This window comes from Thalassophryne amazonica, chromosome 11, assembly GCF_902500255.1.
Source record: "Thalassophryne amazonica chromosome 11, fThaAma1.1, whole genome shotgun sequence".
NCBI classification, from domain to species: domain Eukaryota; kingdom Metazoa; phylum Chordata; class Actinopteri; order Batrachoidiformes; family Batrachoididae; genus Thalassophryne; species Thalassophryne amazonica.
The window spans coordinates 77,173,646-77,195,126 of record NC_047113.1 but is presented as its reverse complement, the minus strand read 5'-3'; the positions used below and the strand labels follow the sequence as shown (position 1 = coordinate 77,195,126).

Below are 21,481 nucleotides of genomic sequence, written 5' to 3'. Positions count from 1 at the left end.
CTTCGTCAGCAGGGGGAGCTGTCACCACATGGGAAGTAGAGGCCAGGGAGCGTGGGAAGGGCGGACCTTTTTCGGACCCGGAAGGAAGAGGGACGGCGCGTGCCCGGCCACGCCCTTCGTCTCGTTCCCGACGGCGTTCTTCCAACCGATTGTCTAACCGTATAACAAGATCGATAAGCCCATCTAATTCCCGCGGTTCATCCTTGGCCACCAGGTGCTCCTTCAGGACCGATGACAGTCCGATTACAAAGGCGGCGCGGAGCGCAGCGTTATTCCAGCCGGACCTCGCAGCCGCGATGCGGAAGTCGACTGCATAAGCGGCTGCACTCCAGCGTCCCTGTCTCATTGACAGCAGCACTGTCGAAGCGGTCTCTCCCCTGTTAGGGTGATCAAACACAGTCTTGAACTCCTTCACAAACCCAGTGTACGTGTGAAGGAGCCGTGAATTTTGCTCCCAAAGCGCCGTAGCCCAAGCGCGTGCCTCTCCCCGAAGCAGATTAATAACATAAGCTACTTTACTAGCATCTGACGCGTACATGACGGGACGTTGTGCAAAGACGAGCGAACACTGCATGAGAAAGTCCGCGCACGTCTCCACACAACCTCCGTACGGCTCAGGAGGGCTTATGTATGCTTCTGGGGATGGTGGGAGGTGTTGTTGAACCACCACTGGAACATTCATATCCTGCACAGGGTCGGCAGGAGAAGGAGCTGCAGCAGCGCCCTGAGCGCTCGCCGCCACCTGCGCGGAGAGAGCCTCCACCCTGCGGTTCAGGAGGATGTTTTGCTCGGTCATTTGATCCAACCAAGCCGTAAAGGCGGTGAGGATGTGCTGCAGCTCACCAGTCACGCCTCCTGCAGACGCCTGCGCTCCCTGCTCTCCCATTGGTCGTTCAACAGCTGGGTGACGCCCCTCGGAGTCCATGACGCTGGCCGAGATATCCTGTTGGGAAAGTGTAGTGACACGGACCCACAACAGGGGGCGTAAATGAACGGACAATAGAGGGAGTTAAATTAGAACACTTTACTGTTGTGAATGTCACAACCACACACAGCAGATTACAGAATAAATACAAGTCAATTAATGAAGGTGTCGTGTGGGCAGGCTCGACGATAGGAGACGCCCGTCTGGAGATGAACCGGAACCACACGATTTCCACCGCCACCGAACCCGAAGGATACTTGAGCCGCCAAGTCCCGAAGTCCCCAGGTGGCCACCGTCTCAGCGTGTCGGATCTGGTACTGCTGGCGGAGAACAAAGACAGTCAAGTGTGGGTGTGTGTACACCCCGTAACAATAATGGTGGGAATTCTACCTCCACCTTTAACACACACTCGTGCAGCGTCTGTTTAACCACTTATCTGACGGGACGTAGGACGAAACAGTCGCGACCCACGCCGGTCCTCTGGTTGACAGCTGCAACACAATAGCTCTTGAAATCACTGAATGCTGGCAGAGAAAGTTACCTCTCACAGTAGTCGATATCTCGGCGATGTGGTGGAGGTGTCATCCTGCTTTTATCCCGGGTGAGATGCAGATGATCGGTGACAGCTGTCATAGTTGATGAGTGACAGCTGTCACCTCGGCTGTTCCTGTAGGCGGCAGCGCCCTCTCGTGCCTGAAGCCCGCACTTCAGGCAGGGCGCCCTCTGGTGGTGGGCCAGCAGTACCTCCTCTTCTGGCGGCCCACACAACACTTGTTAAAAGACGAGCAGCAGCATTTTGGACTAACTGTAAGCGGGCAAGGGAGGACTGGTTAATGCCAGTATACAGTGCATTACAGTAGTCCAAACTGGTCGAGAAAAAAGCATGAATCAAACACTCAAAATCATTAAAAGATACGACAGATATACTTTTAGATAAAAGCCTCAGATGATAAAAACTGGTTTTTACTACTGAGTTTGTTTATCAAGTTTAAAATCACTGTCCATTTTAACACCAAGGTTTGTGACAATGGGTTTTACATATGGGTGCAGGGAGCCCAGTTCTATAGAGGAGACACCATAGGCTCGACTGGGTCAAAACACCATGACCTCGGTTTCTTCTTAATTTAAATTTAAAAAATTAAAAGCCATCCATGCCTTGATGTCCTTTAGACACTCTAATAATGGTATCAGAGAGCTCTTGTCATTTTTCTTAAGGGGCAAATAAATTTGGGAGTCATCTGCATAAAAATGGTAGGAGATGCCATGTTTTAAAAAAACTAAAACAAGAGGGAGCATGTATAAAGAGAAAAGGATGGGCCCATGAATAGAACCTTGGGGAACTCCGCAAGACAGGGGAGCAGTAGATAAGGTGAAATCACCAGTCCTCATTGAAAAGCATCTCTGACAGATATGATCGGAACCACTCCAAGGCAGCATCCCTGATACCTGCACAGTGCTCGAGACGGGAAATGAGAATTGTGTGGTCGACCATATCAAAAGCAGCAGTGAGATCTAAAAGCATAAGAATAGCTGAGGCACCAGAGTCAGTAGTTAATAAAAGATCATTAAAAACCCTTAAACGTGCAGACTCACTGCTATGTAATGCTCTAAAGACTGAAAAATGTCAAGAATATCATGTTCTTCCAAAAAAGACTGCAGCTGTACAAATACCGTTTTCTCCAAGATTTTAGAGATGAATGGAAGTGTTGTGGGCTGGGGTGTTTGGCTGGCTTGGTTTTTGTTTTCTATTTCTCCCACCAGGTGGTATGCATTCAGGACTGAGTGGCTGAGCATTAGGACCTCACCCTGAACACCTGAGGCTTGTTTTCACATGCAGGTCATCAGGACTCACAGCTGTGGTGTATTTTGTCTTAATCAGAGATTTCTGCATTTAAACCTTGAATGCACAGTGTGTGATTGCCAGAGACTCGACCTTGTGAGCAGACGTGTGAGATCGACGTCAGAACAATCTCACCATCACGGACGCAGAGACCGCTCCAGGTTTGACGCCACAGTCTGTGAAGGAGGATTGGGTGAGGTCTCACGCTCTTCAGCACACTTCCTGAGGTAATTTGGTTTTGGTGACTTTTATGAAGTAATGACAGTGGATTTAGTGTCCCTCACACCTTGTGTTATTGAGCTGTCACGTTATGCTAATTGTCTAATCAGCTTCTGCTGCAGTGGAGATTTGAACTGAGTCGTTCCGTGCCTGCAGGGTGAGAAGCTGATGTATAGATTTAAGCCAGGAAGTGTTTGCTGATTGCGTGCACCTTTGAGTTGTGTCTCTCTGTGTGGAGTTGGACTCACCTTATGTTTTCTTTCTTCACAGACTCAGTTTGTCGCGGCCACCTGGGGGGTGTCGGCGGGGTCCCTGGGTCCGAACTGCTGTGGCTCCGGACCGTTTGCGCTGTTAAGAGCGCGCCGTGTTTCCACCTCACCAGACCGCGGACTTTTTTAGTTGTTTAGCACTGCATCTCACTGTTATGTTTATTAAATTCTGTTATCCTTTGAACCGTGCTCTGCTTATTTCATGCTGGGTCCTTTCAAATGCTGGGTCGGTGCTCCGACCGCGTCCGAAACATAACAGGAAGCTTTGAGATTGGTCCATAATTAGAAAGAACTGAGGTGTCTAGATTTGGTTTCTTTAGCAGAGGTTCCACAACTGCTTCTTTAAAATATGCTGGGACAACACCTGAAGCAAGACTACTATTTATGATTTTTTTGGACATTAGGTCCAATGGTCTCCCAGACCTCTTTAAAGAGACGAGGAGGAACAATGTCTGTGGGACAGGAGGAGGGTTTAAGTTGAGTGACAATTTTTGTGAGAGATAAAAGCAACACAGGTTCAAACCGGTTTAAGACAACTGAGCAAGTGACAGGTAGGGTTAAAAGAGGGGAGTGAAATATGAGTTCTGATAGTTTCAACCTTATTAATAAAATAACAGAGAAAATCTTCACAGACTTTGGAAGAGGCTTCCAGACAGGTGGATTGGGGGGGGCATTTAAAATTAAATCAATAGTTTTAAATAGAACATGAGGTTTATTAAAATTTTTGTAAATTATATCAGTAAAATAGGCTGTTTTTTTTCTGCTTTGACAGTCCTCTGATATTTTCTCCAGCTTTCTTTGAGAATTTCATAGGACACACCTGCACTCAGCGCTCCTCACACCTGGCTGCACAGGTGGTATCATTCAGCCACGGCTCAGATTGTGATTTTTACAGGAGCGACAGTGTCAAGAGTGCTGGCAGAAGTGGAAAGAAAGGGGCACATGATTTACATATTTTTCATGTCTGGCAAAAATTTGGGATTAAACAGGTTAATGATGTGAAGTAATAATGAGGTGACTGGTAGTAAGATACACTGGGTCACCAGAAACTTTTTCAAGGCCTCATTCAGGAATAAACCAATGGTCTATAAGGGAAATAAGGCATGAGCATGTAGAATGGAACCAGTTTGTAACAGTTTAAGATTCTAGAATTCTACCCTTCCGAAAAAGTTAAATAAGTTCCTATAAGATTCTATAGGGGTATAGAACACCTATAGACATGCGATCCACAGGAGTCTTGGCCTATAGAGACCTATAGCATTCTACAGACATAAGGACCTATAGGCTCCATTGCCTATATAGACATGCCAGCATATAGAAACACCATATTAATCAATTCTGGCATTTTACTCAAATTTAGCCGATAAATTATCTGATAGAAAAAAAAAAGCGGAATTTGGATGAAAAAACATTGTTTTATTTTGTCTGCATATTTTTATGCAAGATAATGTTGCCACTGTACTAATAAGGATACATTACTTTTTGTTCACCTGTAACCATAATATATTTGAGAAGTATGTATATACACATCACACTTATACACAAACAGATATAAAGGCAAACACGCTGAAGAAGTGTGATACCGCTGATTAAAGGCTTGCCTTAAAGTTAATGTTCAGTATTTCATCCAAGAAAAAGTTAAATTTTGTCACTTTTTGTGTATTATTTATTGTGTATTTGTGAAATACATTTTATATTTAAATGTTTAATTAATGTTTAATTGTATATTCTATGGCATTATGACGTGTAGGTTCTTACAGAGATTCTACAGGTTGTCCTAAAGGCTCTGGTGGAAATGCTATAGGTCGGCCCATTGATTGCTATAGAGATCCTATAGGTTCTTATAGAGACTGTTTATACTGTTTATCTGTTTCTACTGATAAACTTATATCTTATTTAATCTGGGATCGTGCACATATTCAAATTAAGGTATGGTGGGCAGCCATTGATAAACTATTTACCTGCGATAACTAAGTACAGCCTTCTAGTTATTTTGCAGATATATTGACCACTTAGCTTAAAACATTTACCACTTTAAAACATTTCTCTCTGCTCAGCTGTCAGTCTGTCCGTCCTGCTCGAGCATCAGATAACGTTTCAAAACAGACTTCCTCTGCTGCTCACCTTCTAGCCAATCAGAGGCGAAAAGGGCGGAACCTTCCCCTACGTTTCGTAAATTCGCGGCTGGTGACACCGGTGTTTGTTACCTTGGTCCATGTTTTGTGTTGATACAAAAAAATTGTTTGGGTTCATTTAAATCGACGTTTCGCGTTGCTGAAAAACAGATGCAGTGACAAGCGAGACTTGTATGTGTGTGTGTGGCAATTCGACGCACAGCGATACATTGTTTTCTGGTGTCCTTGTAGCTGCGTTCTAGAATTTTAGCCTGTTGATGTCAGAATTAGTGTTTGTAAGGACGGACTAACTAGTTTATTTTTGTTTGTTTTTATCTGTTTTTATTGTTTTAGTCACTTCCCTAAACCTGCACTGCCGAGGTAAACTTTTTGTCACCCAGTCATCGGCGCATTGGTTCGTTTGTTGTCGACACTGGTGGCTTTGTAATTAGGTTGTTCACAAAGTGTCCTCACGGTGGCGCAGTTGAAGCAGGAATGTGATCTGTTTATTTTGAGTGCAAATAAATATAAACTATATTGCTGACTCTGTCTGCGTATCTACAGTCTGGTAACATTATTTTCTTTTTTCATCTTTCTTACGTAATATGTGTGAAATACCAAGTGTTCCAATACTTTTGGAGGGCACAGTATCCTAACCTTATGATGAGTGCAAAATGAGTGTGGTATTATTACTGTTTTGTTTAAGAATGTTTAATTTTCACTGTTGCTGCACTTTGTGTCAAATCATAGTCATATCGTATATCATATTGATATGACAATATTGCAATATGATAATTTGGCCATATTGTAGGCAAAAAAAAGAAAATGCTTAAAAAGGGGAAGGGTCTGGGGGCGGAGCTTCCCCAGAAGCTGAAAGGTAAAATAAATAAATAAACAAATAAATAAGTAAATAAAATAAAAGGCGGGGAGCCCCCAGAAGCTGAAAGGTTTTAGTCATGCTCATGCTCCACCGAAGCATTTACTAAAAAAAAACTTTTGAAGGACCTAAATGACATGGTGAATTACTTCTTAAACACTTTCTCTGTAATTCCCATCTTCAAGCTTGCCTGTTGCCTTTATGTTTGTTCAGTCGCTGTAATTCGCCAAATGTTTCTTGTAAATTCCAATAAAATTTGTTTAAAATCTAAAAAAAAAAAAATCCTTCCTCCTCTGGTTCTGAGTCCTCCACCGGAGGATTTTCCTGTCAACAGAAGAACTGTGACGTTACAGACACGTGATGAGGGGGTGTGTTGTTACGCCAGGAAGCAGCAGTTTGGTCCGTGTTGGGAAGAAGTCGAACTCGGGTCAGTCCGGTTCTGCTTAGTTCGTTGAGCTGCTGCTCCGGGAGATGTGGCTTGAGCCGGAGGAGGTTCTGCTGGCCGGCCCGCTCTGGGTGTCCGAACGGGCCAACCCGTTCTTCATCCTGCAGAGGAGGAGGGGCCACGGCCGCGGTGGAGGACTGTCCGGTAAGCCGCTGATTCGGATCCGCTGAAACCGATCACGACCTCCGTTTGATTCACATTTACAGCCTTCAGTGATCGAAACAACAATCCGTCAACCCAAGAAGCAGGAGCGCCCCCACGGGGTGTTCGTTCAGCCGCAGCCCCCCCCCCTCCCCCCGAAATAAAAGACAAATAATAAGCCATTAAATTAATACAACGGATTGCACATAGTTTATGTTCGGCCAAAAAACTTTACAAGGTAAATACCTGAAGTGTCCTGTGTGTATTTCATGAAATAATACCTAAAATAACTTAGTAACTCGCGTTCAAGCTTAAAATTATGCATAGTTCAGTGATTGCTGCTGTCGTCTATTTTAGCTTTCTTATTATTTATACAAATAAGTAAATGAAACCTTTGCTGTCAGTTAAAAATGACCATATTGAAGCTATGGTAAGAATAAGACAGGCGGCTGTTTTACAGACATACTTATGGTTATTTCTTGTGCCTGGGGTTGGTTGAGGGGGTGTTGGGGTTAGTTCTGGAGCCTAAGGTTGGTTGAGGGTGTGCTGGGGTTAGTTCTGATGCCTGGGGTTGATTGAGGGGGTGTTGGGGTTAGCTCTGATGCCTGGGGTTTGGTTGAGGGGGTGTTTGGGTTAGTTCTGGAGCCTGGGGGTTGGTTGAGGGGGTATTGGGGTTCTGATGCCTGGGGTTGGTTCTGGAGCTTGGGGTTGGTTGAGGTTGTGTTGGGGTTAGTTTTGAAGCCTGGAGTTGTGTTGCACATCTTAGCTCGTCACCCCGTTCTTCAGAGGATGTTGCTCTTTGTTCGTCAGTAGTCATGTTTGTCAGAAACCACACAGTTCTCTGTCAAGTGATTTATTGAGAAAGACTATGAAAGACTCGTTAGTAGGCTTTTAATGAGCCTTTCGTAGGATTCAGCCATAGACAGGATAGGACGAATCATCGCTTTATTTAGTAGGTAGAAGAAAGCAGTCCTTGTAATATCTCCTACGTTACGATCCTACGTTGTCAAAGGACAATGTAGGATGAAAAATTACCTCAAGGTTCCTCACTTTGTCATTATGGTGTATGGCACACGAGCCTAGCCTAAACGTTAGCAGGTCAGATTGATAATTTCACTGGACCAAGAACCTAGAACAAAGTTAAAACCAGGAAGTTGCTAGACATCCAGCTTCTCACTGATGCAAGGCAATCTTCTCAGGATTTTATGTGGATGAGATTACCAGCAGTTATTGACATGTAGAGTGTCATCAGCATAGCAGTGAAAGGAAATCCCAGAATGCCGCAGTATGTGCCCAAGGGGTACTATATAAAGGGAGAAAAGACGGATCCCTGTGGAACCCTAGATTTGATGTCACTAAGGTTAGAGGTAGTGTTATTATACAAAACACAGTGAGAATGACTAGACAGGTATGATGTCAACCACGCAAGGGCACTTCCAGTAATCCTAAAATGATTCTCCAGGGTATCGAGTAGAATATGATGATCCAAGGTATCAAACACAGCGCTGAGATCTAATAGGACCAAAACCGTAGTGGTGTCCTAATTCATTGCAAGCAGAAGATCATTCACCACTTTAGTGAGAGCTGCGTCTGTGGAATGATGTTTTCTAAAAGCAGACTGCAGTGGCTCAGAAAGATTATTCTCAGTAAGGTGGTCCACGAGCTGCCATGAAACCACTTTTTCCAGAATTTTAGAGCAAAATGATAGATTTGATATCGGCCTATAATTCTTCAATACACTAGGGTCAAGATTAGATTTCTTAAGTAATGATTTAATCACTGCAGATTTGAAACATTTAGGAACAGGTCCAGAAGTTAATGAGAGATTAGTAATTTCGAGCAGAGTTGGTCCAAGAGTGAGTCACAGGTCCTTAAACAGTTGCTGGTATAGCATCAAATAAGCAGGTTGTGCTTTTTGTTGACGTTATGAGTTTCATCAGCATGCCTTGTGAGATACTATCAAATTCTGCAAATCTAGGTAATACCTCAGTAATGGCACCCACCTCAATAGCAGGGTGTAGTAGCTGGGTTAAGGCATGCTGGGAAATGTTTAACCTAATGTCTTCTATTTTCTTTTCAAAGTAATCCAGGAAATCTTGTGCTGTAAAAGGAGAGTGACTTACAGGTGGTTGTCCATGAATAAGTGTTGCCACCGTATTGAACAAGAAATTTGAGTTATGCTTGTTTTTGTTGATCAAATCAGAGTAATAGGTCTGCTTTGTAGCCAATAATGCATGCTTATACTCTAAGAAAGCATCATGCCACATGAGGTGGAATACTTCTAATTTGGAACTACACCATTTCCGTTCTAATCCTCTAGCCTTCTGCCTGAGGTCATGCAAGTAATCACTTAACCAAAGTGAGTGTGTTTTGGGGGGCATGGTTTTAACAAAGGTGGTGCAATCTTGTCAAGTGTAGTTTTGAGTGCTGAGTTTAAACTATCCACAAGACTCTCTACTGATTGGGGATTTTCCAAACGTGAAGCTAAGATGTCAGGCAGTCTAGCTTCGAGTTCAGTCATAGTTGAGGAGTTGATGCGTCGCCACAGTGATAAATAAGGTTGTTGTCCACTAAACACGGCAGCGACCACTGATGCAAGAGGCATGATGTCAATATTCGTGACAGCAATCCCACGTGTGAGAACCAAATCCAGGGTATTTCCACTAATGTGCGTCAAGTCCTCTGAATGCATTGCCGAAATCCTCATGCATCCACAATTTCCATAAATGATTTGCAGAGGGGATCAGAAGGCTTATTTATATGAATGTTAAAGTCACCAAATAATCAGAATGTTATCTGCACTAGTTGACAAGTTAGAGATGAACTCACCAAATTCATGTAAGTATTCAGAGTATGGGCCAGGTGCCTATATGCAGTGATAAAGTAATACGGCTGATTTTATTCTTCTGACCTTGGCAGTACATAGCATCGTGGACAGAGTGGAGAATCAGATGCTCAAATGAGTTATATTTGTGACCCCCAACAGCTAATAAGCTAAACCTAGATTCATAAATAAGAGCAACACCTCCGCCTTGCTTCGCATCACGAGGACGTGACTAAATTTGTACGCTGGAAAATCACTATGGCCTGGTTCACGTGGCAGGATAATTAGGCCGATATCGGACCCGATCTTCCCCTTCCGACAGTCTTAAGGACGCCCTGACAATTGTGATGATGCTAAAGATAATCTTATCAGATATTCCTCCTGTGCGTGGTGTGTTAAGAGTGCTCTGATCTACTTTGAAGCATGTCAGGGGTGCTCCGATCGCAAATTGGGGATATTCAACATGTTGTATTGTCTTGGCCCGATATCGCAGCGTGTGTGGTGTCCTTCGACCACAAACGAACATGCAGCCTGCTGAATGTGACATGTAGCCAATCAGAAAGTGAGGTGACAGACGCACTGAGCGGAAAATAACATCAAAACAGCTGTTCTGACTTACCAGAAAGTCCATTGGTCGCGCTGTTTCTACTCCTTTAAAGAAGGCCTTTTCTTTTTCTTTTTGTATTTTTTTCCCCTCTCTTTTAAATATTCCACGAAGTATCTCCGCTTGTTTACTCTGAAGTCACGTTTAATCTCGAGAGATTTTGCGAGATTTCCTGTCTGAGCTGGGATTGTTCGTGTGTGAAATCTGTTTGTGTGTGGTGTTGCTGTCCTTACCGTGGGGCTGAACACCACACACTGTACGACCAAACCTGTCAGATCTATGACTTTTTATCTTCACGTGTTTGGTCTCTCAGGTTTGGGAAACCTAAAGATAATTTTAAAATCCTGTCATGTGTACCAGGTTTAAGGACCTTTGGGCAAGGTCTTTAATCCCCTAGTTGCTCCCGGTGTGTAGTGAGTACCTTTTATGGCAGCACCCTCACATCGGGGTGAATGTGAGGCATTATTTGTGAAGTGCTTTGGGCGTCTGATGCAGATGGAAAAGCGCTATATAAATGCAGTCCATTTACCTTTTGCTTAAGTCAGCAACAGACCACCTTGGGGACTCCAACTTTGGATTGTTCAACGTTTTCTCCTGAAAGTCTTGTCCAAAACTGGATATGGCCACAAGGCAGCAGAGGTTTGAGATTAGAGTTTCCTTCTCCTAGATGAACTGCCTTCCTAGGCTGACAAGTTCTAGCTCCCCCAAGCAACTGGTTTGAGGTGCTATAGACCCGCCTTCGCCCCATCTCCTGTAAGTAGAAGCAGTTCCACCGGGCTTTAGAAGCTAAGCCACACGAGCAGGCCAGGAGCTGCACTTGGTTACCAGTGGCTATTTGAGATGCACGCCATATGGGAGCACTTTTTAGGTAGTGGCAGCTTGTCTCCACTACCACCCCTGGCTGTAACCACCTTGGAAAATACATCTACGAAAAATAATTGTCTATTTATTCTATTAATTGTGAAGTTTTATGCTTCTGTTGTGGTGAGTATATTGAAGCTTCTTAAACTTATGTCCACAAATGACTTTGGTGTCTGAATCAAGGAACAAAATAATACCAGAAGTGAGTGTTTTTTTTACCTGTGCTGGGTAACAAAATTATCGGTGGACAGGTTATAGTCACCTCGTGGCACATTTATTGTTTTTATTTTTCATACTTTTCATCTCACTGCAGTGACCACACAAACGCCTCGATCTCTGTTTCACAAAAGTTGATTTTCTTCACTCCAAGTCAATAAAATCCATTCTTTGCGTAGAAATGTTCACTGATGTGTTTTAATCACAAATCTGTTCATCTAGGTGCTTGATAAATGAGGCTCCTGCTTTCAGTGAAGTTCTAGTTGGACCTGTTGCAGACCTGTTGAACTGTGCTGGAAATTAAAAGTGTTCCAGATGTGGTTTCGTTCAACCACTTCTCTACCAAACAAACTTGTCTGTTGTGTGCAGGCCTACTGGTTGGGACTCTGGATGTGGTCCTGGACTCTAGTGCCAGAGTGGCTCCTTACAGGATCCTTCTGCAGACTGCAGACTCCCAGATCTACTGGAACATTGCCTCTGGTGAGTTTGCAGATCTCTACTCTGCTGGACCGCTGATCATGTTAACAGTCCACCATTTTACTATTTCAGCATAGTGTACATCATGAGAGCGCTGTGCTTGCTCCTGTGTAAATGAGAGTCCCGCTGGTCTCTAGTTTATGCAAAAGCAAAGACGTTTTATGTGCACTTGCTTCCAAAGCAGAGTAAGAAAATGTTCCTGTACTTCACACCATCACGAAGCTGTAAATCTGGTGTGCAATAGACAAATGCTGCACAGCACAGAGTTCTTCCAGTCACAGGTACTGATGACCTGCTGTGTTGGCATCCTGCAGGGTCATCCAGGAAGGAAATCACGCAGCACTGGGATTGGCTGGAATCCAATCTGCTACAGACCATCTCCATATTTGACAGTGATGAAGATGTCGTCACCTTTGTCAGGGGCAAAATCTCGGTAGGTAAGGTCATTTCTACCCCCTTCTGCTGCTCCTCTTCTGCTTAATTGCATGCCTTTGTTGCAGGGCATAATCGCTGAGGAGAACAAGTTGAAGCAGATCGATGAGCAGGAGGAGGACTGCTGGAAGTTTCGTGAGGCAGAGCTGAAGATGAGGAAGCTGTTCAGGATGCCAGAGGAGGAGAAACTGGTGAATTATTATTCCTGCAGCTACTGGAAGGGCCGTGTACCACGACAAGGCTGGCTCTATCTTTCTGTCAATCACCTGTGCTTCTACTCGCTCCTGCTGGGCAAAGAGGGTACGAAACATCCTGTCACAATGTCACGCGATGTCTGCGTAAAAATTCAACATTAGGTATTTACCTGACCCTACCAGGACAGATGTCCGCCTGTCTTCCTTTCTGCTTTTCTTACTTTTTCTTTTTGCATCATCATCAGGGACATTGCAGTTCACCACTTTCACTATCAGTCACGGTTCAAAGTGTCATATAGCGGCTGCTGGGTGGGTAAAGAGCTGGCCTACTATGTGGACCTTAGTTCCATACCCAGTCACACTGCCCGTCTGTGTCCTTGTATAAGATAAAAGTTTCTTATCCAAGGAAGGACACAGACAGGACAGGTCCTTGTTTCAGTCCATCCAGCTGTGAAAATGAGTGTTGGCCTTGGTTAGAGAAGTAACCTGCATTGGACTAGTGTCCTGTCCAGGAGGAGCTGTAGACCCTCCTCCGCTTCACGCTACAGAATCTGGAGATATGCACTGGCACCTACAGGCCTTGGGGTCTTTATAGGGCTTCTTTTTCTTTTATGGCCCTGTCACACCTTGACGATTTAGCCAGCGTATGCCAACCATATAAAAAAAACTCTGACATAAGTCTAATAAGTTCAGCATAAGTTTTCAATAAGTTAAGAGCAAGCTGAAGCACATTAGAGCTCGCTAATGTATGTCCGAATACGCTGAGCTCCTTGGACAATTTTGGGCACACTGAAAATTTCCAAGGAGTGCCAGCATATGACTCATACGTCCGGCACATGCAGGACATAAGTTGGAGGTAAGTTATGTAATTGTTGGCACATGTTTCTTGTAATTGTCTCATAAGTGTAAAATATGTCAGTTAATGCTGGCCACTGATTGGCTGAAAGCTGCGGTCCTCATGCAGACAGACTGTTTATTCACACGCGTAGTAAATCTGACCTGTTCATTTCAGTCCAATTCACCATCACAGACAGACATGAATCCACATAAAGCTCCTGATTTTTGAAAATGACGTCTGAAATTCTTTAACTCGTGACTGGAAATGCAGCGTTTTAAAGCAAGTCCATCTGTGGTTTTTCTGCTGCAGGGGCGTTTCTCAGAGGATGCCCATGTCGTGCTCTGATCACACAGAAGTGCTGTGATGATTTAAACATTTAAAGCGCCAGCGCTGTCGGTGTGATCATCAGATGACCTGATCGATCGATCAGGGTGGTCACGCCTGATTAATGCGCTGTTTAAACATTTAAAGCGCCTGCGTTGTCGGTGATCACCACACCGACAGATCACACAGCTCTTCATTCAGATCATACCCGATCGTGGTCGACTGGCGCTTTAAAAGATTAAATCATCACAGCATTTCATTATTTAGGTCTGTGATGACCTGATCAGGAAGCAGCCGGCACTTTAAACATTTAAAGATCCACCACTCCATTCATTCACCGCAGTGTTTCCCACAGAAAGTCCACTCATCAGCATTCTGTACACAATGAAAATGGTCCACCAAGATAAAAAATGAAAAAAAAAAAAAAAAAAAACAATAAAATAATGTTAAAATACTCTGTTTCTGATGCACACCACACTGTGCAGTACTGACTAGAACCACTGGGTGAAAACGGGGCTGTCGGCATATGCTGGTTAATCATCAAGGTGTGACAGCTGCATGAATTTATTAGAGGTGTGACAGCGTGTGCCAGAGTTTTTAATACGGTCAGCATATGCAGGTTAAATTGTCAAGGTGTGACAGGACCTTTAGGTGTTTTTGTTAGTGAGAAAAGTTCACTGACTGTGACTTTGCGGATGATGCTGTGATCTTTGCACAATCATTGGATACTCTGATGGCAGCAGTTTGCGAGGAGAGTCTGGATTTGTGATTGTTCTGGATCTAGACTAAGGTCCAGACGTTGAATGACTTCCTGGACTTATCCATCAGAAGTGTATCTGTTTGTGGTGAAAGTATTGAACCTGTAGAGACGTTCATTGATCTCAGCAGTGATGTTCATGTCTCTGGGTCATTGGCCTTTGAGATCCAGAGACACCTAGTCAGAGGTGTTTGTTGTTTGTTTGTTGACGCTAGTATTTGCAGGATGGGGAAAATCGAAGTCTCTGATTTAGTGAGGAACATGCTGCTGGGGTGGGGTCCTCATCTGTGTCCTGGATCATGTTCAAAAAAAACTCACCACATAGACTACATCTGGTATCTGATGTTCCCTCACAGTGTCGGTGATCCTCCTAAATGGTAAATGGACTGCATTTATATAGCGCTTTCCCATCAGATGCTCAAAGTGCTTTACAAATAATGCTTCACATTCACCATACAAGGCACTCACTACACACTGGGAGCAATAGGGGATTAAATCCCTTGTCCAAGGGTCGTTTGTGATTTTCCAGTCAGGCTGGGATTTGAACTGAGGATCTTCTGGTCTCAAGTCCAATGCCTTAACCACTAGACCATCACCTCCCCACCTCCTCTTCATCTGAGTCTCACTAACTGTTCATTGGACACAAAATCATTCCAATGAGACCCAAGGGTCCTCCACAGAGACCTGGGACCAAAGACATCAGTCCTCACCTTTGTGTCACTGGTTGGAGCCCAAGTCTCAGGAAGAACCAGCACCCTAAAAACTTGGACCTTCATTGTCCTGGTAGTTAATACCGCTGCCATTGGTCTGCAGAATATCAATAAGGACGTGAACTGATTTCAGTTCTATCGAAAAGCTTAATTTTTGATACAGATCTGAACCAATGGGTGGGTTTTTCCTTTGATTCTTCATATTTATGATCCTGATGGATTTAATCCTGTCATCAAGATTGCCGATTAGCTCATCAATCAAATTCAGAGGTCAGGATCCACCCCCTGATCCTACCTGAAAGCATGACCTCCTGTGCAAGGTTCCTTTTTGTCCTGATCCAGCCTTTGATATTTGGTCCTGATTGTTTTGATCCTGTAATCACAGTTGATGATTATTTCAGTAGATGTGTGATCAGGATCAAAAATAAAGTTCAGCAATGACAATCTGAGGTCAGGACCTAAGAATGTTCTAGAAGAGATCAGCCAGAGGACTGTTGTTCGTTAGTGTGTGCAGTATCTGACTGTTCTTTGCTGCGTTCTGTCATTTTATCCACTAGGTGTGTTCTCACGTTCTTTTGAAGTTGTTAAGTTTGTAAGGAACTGATGCAGAACTAATAGATAACAGACCAGAATGACTCCATGTGAAGCTTCAGCTGCAGAGACACTCATCCTCTCAAGTCCTGTTTGATTATGTGATGTTGAATTCTTATATTTTCAGCCTTCATGAAAAGATTGTTTGTCATTTTCAGTCACTTTAGTGATCCAGTGGATGGATGTCACCCAGCTAGAGAAGAATGCCACTCTTCTGTTTCCAGAGAGTATTCGTGTCACCACACGTCACACAGAACATTTCTTCTCCATGTTTCTCAACATCAACGACACCTTCAAGCTGATGGAGCAGTTGGCTAACATCGCCATGCGACAGCTTCTGGATAACGAGGGCTTCGCCGCTGACCACTCGCTGCCTAAACCCTGCAAGACCCTGAAGAACGTCTCTGCACTCAAGAGGTCTCTCTAAAGTGATGCTTACAAGATCCTCTAAACTTGTGATCTGCAGTGTCTCTGTTTCCAGGCTTTAGCCTCAGACACATCTTCATGGTTTTACAAAATAGATCCTACAATGTTGAACATATTCAGGCCCGTCTGCTGTTGCTTCACGATACACAGTTTTTACCTTTGTCCACTCATTGTCACAGTTGTGTGTTGTCCGTGTCACAGAGATCTGGATGCGCGGGCCAAAAATGAGCAGTACCGGGCAATGTTCCGCCTGACACAGGACGAGCGTCTGGACGGACACACAGACTGCACCCTGTGGGCGCCATTCGCTAAGATGCACATTGTTGGCCAGCTGTTCATCTCCAATAACTACATCTGTTTTAACAGCAGAGATGAAGACCTGTGTCAGCTGATCATCCCGCTACGAGAGGCATGTACATACATACACAGCACAGACCTCAGTTTAGTGCATTTGGCGCAGACCTAATGTTATCCACAGACGTTAGTTTGGGGGGATGCTAGTTTGGCACGGACGCGTGTTTGTCACAGATGTTAGTTTGGCGTGGACATTAGTTTGGTGCGGACGTCAGTTTAGTGCAGATGTTTGTTTAGCGCAGACGGTGGTTTGGCACAGACAACGATTTAGGGCAGATGTTAGATTAGCATAGATGCCGGTTTGGCACATGTTAGTCGAGCACAGATGCTGGTTTGGTGCAGACACCGGTTTGGCAAAGGCATTAGTTTAGCACAGACAGCGGTTTGGCGCAGACAGCGGATTGACATAGATGGAAGTTTGGCACAGAGGCCTGTTTGGTGCAGAGGGCGGTTCGGGACAGTTGCCGGTTTGGTGAAGAAAGAGGTTTGGCGCAGATGCTGGTTTGGCGAAGTAGGCAGTTCGGCGTAGTTGGCGGTTTGGCAAAGAAAGCGGTTCAGCAAAGAAAGTGGTTCGGCACAGATGGCGGTTCTACACAGATGGTGGTTCGGTGCAGAAATCGGTTCAGTGCAAATGGCTGTTTGGCGCAGACGGCGGTTAGGTGTAGATGGCGGTTTGGCGCAGACGATGGATCATTGCAGGCCGTGGTTTGGCGAAGGCGGCGGTTCGGGGCAGACACCAGTTTGGGGCAGAGGGTGGTTTGGTGCAGACACCAGGTTGGCGCAGATACCAGTTAGGGGCAGACATTGGTTCAGGGCAGACACTGGTTTGGCACAGCCGGCGGTTTGGGGTAGACACCAGTTCGGTGAAGATGGCGGTTAGGCGCAGGCGGTGGTTTGGTGGAGATGGTGGTTTGGGGTAGACACCAGTTCGGTGAAGACGGTGGTTTGGCGCAGACGGTGGTTTGGTGCCGACTGCTCTTTTGCAGCCTTCTGTTGATTGAAGGTGAAGCAACATGGCTCAACAACTGAAATTACATCTTTTTTAAAATCTGCCCTGTTGATGTTCAGTCCAAAATCTTATTGATGTCAGTGTACAGAGATTTTACCCAGCATGCTTTGCTTCACAGGTGACCGTAGTGGAGAAGGCAGACAGCAGCAGTGTGCTGCCGTGTCCCGTGTCCATCAGCACAAAAAACAAAATGAACTTTTTGTTTGCCAACCTGAAAGACAGAGATTTTCTGGTCCAGCGGATCTCTGATTTCCTGCAGCGAACCCCCGACAGCACCTGGAGCGAGCTGAGTCCACTGTCTCTGATTGGCCACTCTGTGAGTCACACACAGCCAATCCTCATGCTCTCCCTAGTTTTGATTGGCACTAGTGTGTCATCAAGCAAACGAGTTCTGTAACTTCTGGCATCACGCTAACTCATGTTCGGCTCAAACTGCTCGTGTTCATGTGATGTCTTTGTCATGAATGTTTGTGTTTCCTGAGAACATTGTGCTCCCTGAGGGCTTCAGGTGTGTTCCCAGGTTCGATTCCCAAGCTGGAAGATTTTTGCTGCATGTCTGCCCACAGTGCTCTGTTTCCCATTTCCTGTCATCCCTAACACACACACACACACACACACACACACACACACACACACACACACACACACACACACACACACACACACACAAAATATGCACACAGATAAACACACACACATAAGCCTGAGTCCCACCAAATAATGAAGGATGAATAATGAGCCACGCAGCATGTTTTCTTTGCTACGAGAGGGTTTCTTCAACTATCGTAGGAGTTTCGTGGCTCTGAGTGGCTCTTAGAGGCATTATCTTCAGTTAACGAGGCTCCTCTCTGAGCGTGGCGCTAATTTCAAGAAGTTCAAAATTTAGCAACAACAGCATGGGGCAGTTTGTGTACGAGTTACTGCGACAACTTAGAGGCATTTGCGTGGTGCTTACGAGGCTGCTAAAAGCCCATTATCCGTGTGCCTGGCACCTACGCAGGACCTGAGAGGCTATTTTTGGAGCGGCTGCCCTCTTGCGCACACAATTCCACCTGCTCTGTGCGCTGGACTCTATATAAAATAATTATTTTGTAGCGATTAATCATTTTCTGCCAAACCTTGGATGCTGAAAACACCTGTAATTGCTTCTGGAATCACAGAGGACTGTTTCATCTGGACACTTTTTACCCTCTTTCCTGCTCCATGTGGAATGTATTTTGAACAGCTTAAGGTAACTATTTTTAATGTTTTTATAGCTTGATAAAACAGTTCCTAGTTGTTAAGGTATGTCTGTGGTTGATTTAATATCTTGTTAATGGATCACATGAGCTCCGCTGTGTGTGCGCACTGAGGCAGTGACATCACGCTCCACAGGTGCATTTTTGGCAGAACGCCAGCTTACAAATGAGTGATTTTTCAGTCAATATTGGACGAACACAAAGTTAAAGTTTCCTAACTCATGGGCTGAGGAAGATTTAAACCAGATAGGGCTGAAACGGCAAATTCTGTGCCTTGAATCTGTCTTTAATGTTGTAGTACATAAGCCAGGCCTGTGTGTGTCGCTGTAACATCCCCAGAAAAAAAAGAAAAAGACTAGAGCCTGCGCATAAGCCATGTAAGAGCTAATCAATGTAGCACCAAAAGCTGCAGCTTTCCAACGTCACACAGAGTAAAATAAAGCCTTTTAAGAGAAAGAGGGTCCACGCTGATCATCTGAAATAGACTGACTGTGCATTTAAAGCAAAGCACTGTTTGTTTTTAAAAAAGACACGGTTTGATCTGCTGGCTGCTCTCCGCTCTACATGGGGAGTGACTGTGGACCCACAGTCGCAGTTTGCTGTTCGCCCAGTGGTCGTTTGCTGTCTCTCTCTCCCTGGTGTGAGGGGCTCAGCACTCCCTCACACCAGGTGACTCACAGCTCCATCCCCGGCCACACGGAGAAACAGCCTCTGACAGAAGATCCTCTCAGCAGAAGTCCACTCTTTTTTCTGTGTGTTTGGCTTTTTAATTTTTGCTTTTTTGGGCAACGCACAATGCTTCACAAAAAAAAAAAAAAGTGACTGCGAGGCTTGCATGTTGTTCAACCTCCAGCTGAAATACATCTGCTGAATCACAGAGAAAGAGGGATAAAAAAAAAAACATTCACGCAGTCCACCAACCTTAAAAACAAACAAAAAAACCTAAACCTAAAAATGGTTAAATTTTACAAGTTGGGGGGGGAACAAAACAGAAAGCCACATGCCATCACCATTTTAATAAAATGTCAAGATTTTCGGGCAAACAGGCTATTTGTGCCTTATTCAGCCGACGATTGGGCGAATCGACATTCTGACACGGCTTTGCGTCTCCAGCCGCCGGGCGAATAGACTCGGCCCTCTACGTGCACTTTAAGTCGAGTTTTCATCGACAGAGTGCAAAGCGGATTCATCAGTGTGACTTTTGTGGAAAAGCTGCAGTTTTTCACAGGCTGTGCTCACGTTCACATGCAGCCTGACTGACTGAGGATTACACTGACTGCCTGCGCTTACGGTTCGGTGTCAGGGGAGTGCTGAGCTCCTGGCACCAGGAAAGATCCAAAACTTTTAAAGACGTAAAAAAATAAATACTTACCCAGGAAAACAGAAAGGGATACACTATATTTGACATTGGCTTCGGGAGAGCCCTGGACTGCTGATGTTTAAAAATGCAAAAGTACTTTTTATCCAATTACTCGATTAATCGCCAGAATAATAGATGGAATACTAGATTACTAAAATAATCAATAGCTGCAGCCCTAAAACCTGACTCGTGTGCTGCACGTTGAGAGGACTTATGATTTGGTGATTTGTAAATAAATTAAATTGGACTGTTTTTAAAGTTTGGATGGTTTGTGTGTTTTCAGGTGTCCTCCAGCATCTCCTCTTCCACATCCACAGTGCCAGAGTCTGTCCACAGGGGGCGCCAGTACCATGCTGGTCTGCCCACAGCAAACCAGGGTCTCCTGCAGCTCTTCCACAAAGATGGTCCAGAGGACCAGCACCCCAAAGCCGTGAGTTCTGATCCCACCTTTTACTTTAAACATACGGCACTGCTGTGAAACACTCGTGTGGAGTACTGCACTGTTGACCTTCTTTTTTCTCTCCTTCTGTCCATCCTTCTCTTCCTCCAGTTAAAGGAGAAGATGAAGGAGGAAGCATGGAACATCCATTTTTCCGAGTTTGGTCGCGGTATCTGCATGTACAGAACCTCCCGAACAAGAGAACTGGTCCTCAGTGGGATCCCTGAGTGCCTCAGGGGGGAGCTGTGGCTCCTCTTCTCAGGTACCTCAGTCATTTGACCATTTATCAACTTTTGAACCCAGTGTTGATAAAACTGAGCAAGCGAGGTTAATAATTTGTTTATTATAAGGCTACTGTATATATAAACATGCAAACTTACAGTATCGCCCGAATATGAAAGCTGTTGGCAGTTTTGGGCTCGTAGTCAGACCTGTTCACTTTACCTCCTTGAAGAACTTGCTAACAGATGGTCCGGCTGTTAGCTGGTAAGCTTTCCATGTCCGACTCGGTCTTCCTAATCGTGTTTTCAGCTTTCTGGTTTGTAAGGAATGTGGTACGCATTCTGACCGATTGTCATGGTAACTGGTCTGATATGGAAAAAAATATCAGACCGGAAATCAGCCAGTCAGAGTGTGTAGAATTGCAGCCACATAATAAAATGGCGTATCGTACACCAGTCAACAGTATGTTTTAAAAAATTATACACCAAATTATAAGTCATTACTTCAATTTATTTCATTTGTATAGTGCCACATCACAACAAAGTTGCCTCAAGGCGCTTCACACAAGTAAGGGCTAACCTTACCAACCCCCGGAGCAAGAACACAGGCGACAGTGGTAAGGAAAAACTCCCTCTGAGGAAGAAACCTCAAGCAGACCAGATTTAAAGCAGTGACCCACTTGACAATACAAATATACAGGAAATTTTGGGAATCCATACTGATGTCCAAGACGGGAGGCTCGCTGGGGAGGGGAAAGGGTGGGGTTTGGGTCCAC

General features: G+C 44.7%; 1 protein-coding gene across 3 annotated transcripts in view; it reads left to right on the top strand.

Annotated features, from left to right (window-relative positions):
• The first annotated feature begins 6,600 nt into the window (after positions 1-6,600).
• LOC117520887 (TBC1 domain family member 9B) overlaps positions 6,601-21,481 on the top strand; it is a 68,255-nt gene continuing 53,374 nt past the window's right edge. For 2 of the 3 annotated variants that reach the window (XM_034182225.1, XM_034182224.1), the window contains exons 1-9: positions 6,605-6,833; positions 11,705-11,815; positions 12,127-12,245; positions 12,313-12,544; positions 15,817-16,075; positions 16,286-16,493; positions 17,566-17,763; positions 20,329-20,475; positions 20,596-20,746. In XM_034182225.1, coding sequence (XP_034038116.1) covers positions 6,716-6,833; positions 11,705-11,815; positions 12,127-12,245; positions 12,313-12,544; positions 15,817-16,075; positions 16,286-16,493; positions 17,566-17,763; positions 20,329-20,475; positions 20,596-20,746 — 1,543 coding nt within the window. In that variant the 5' untranslated portion in view covers positions 6,605-6,715. Of the gene's footprint in view, positions 6,834-11,704; positions 11,816-12,126; positions 12,246-12,312; positions 12,545-15,816; positions 16,076-16,285; positions 16,494-17,565; positions 17,764-20,328; positions 20,476-20,595; positions 20,747-21,481 lie in introns of all 3 variants that reach the window. The other variant, XR_004563805.1, reaches the window with a different exon arrangement.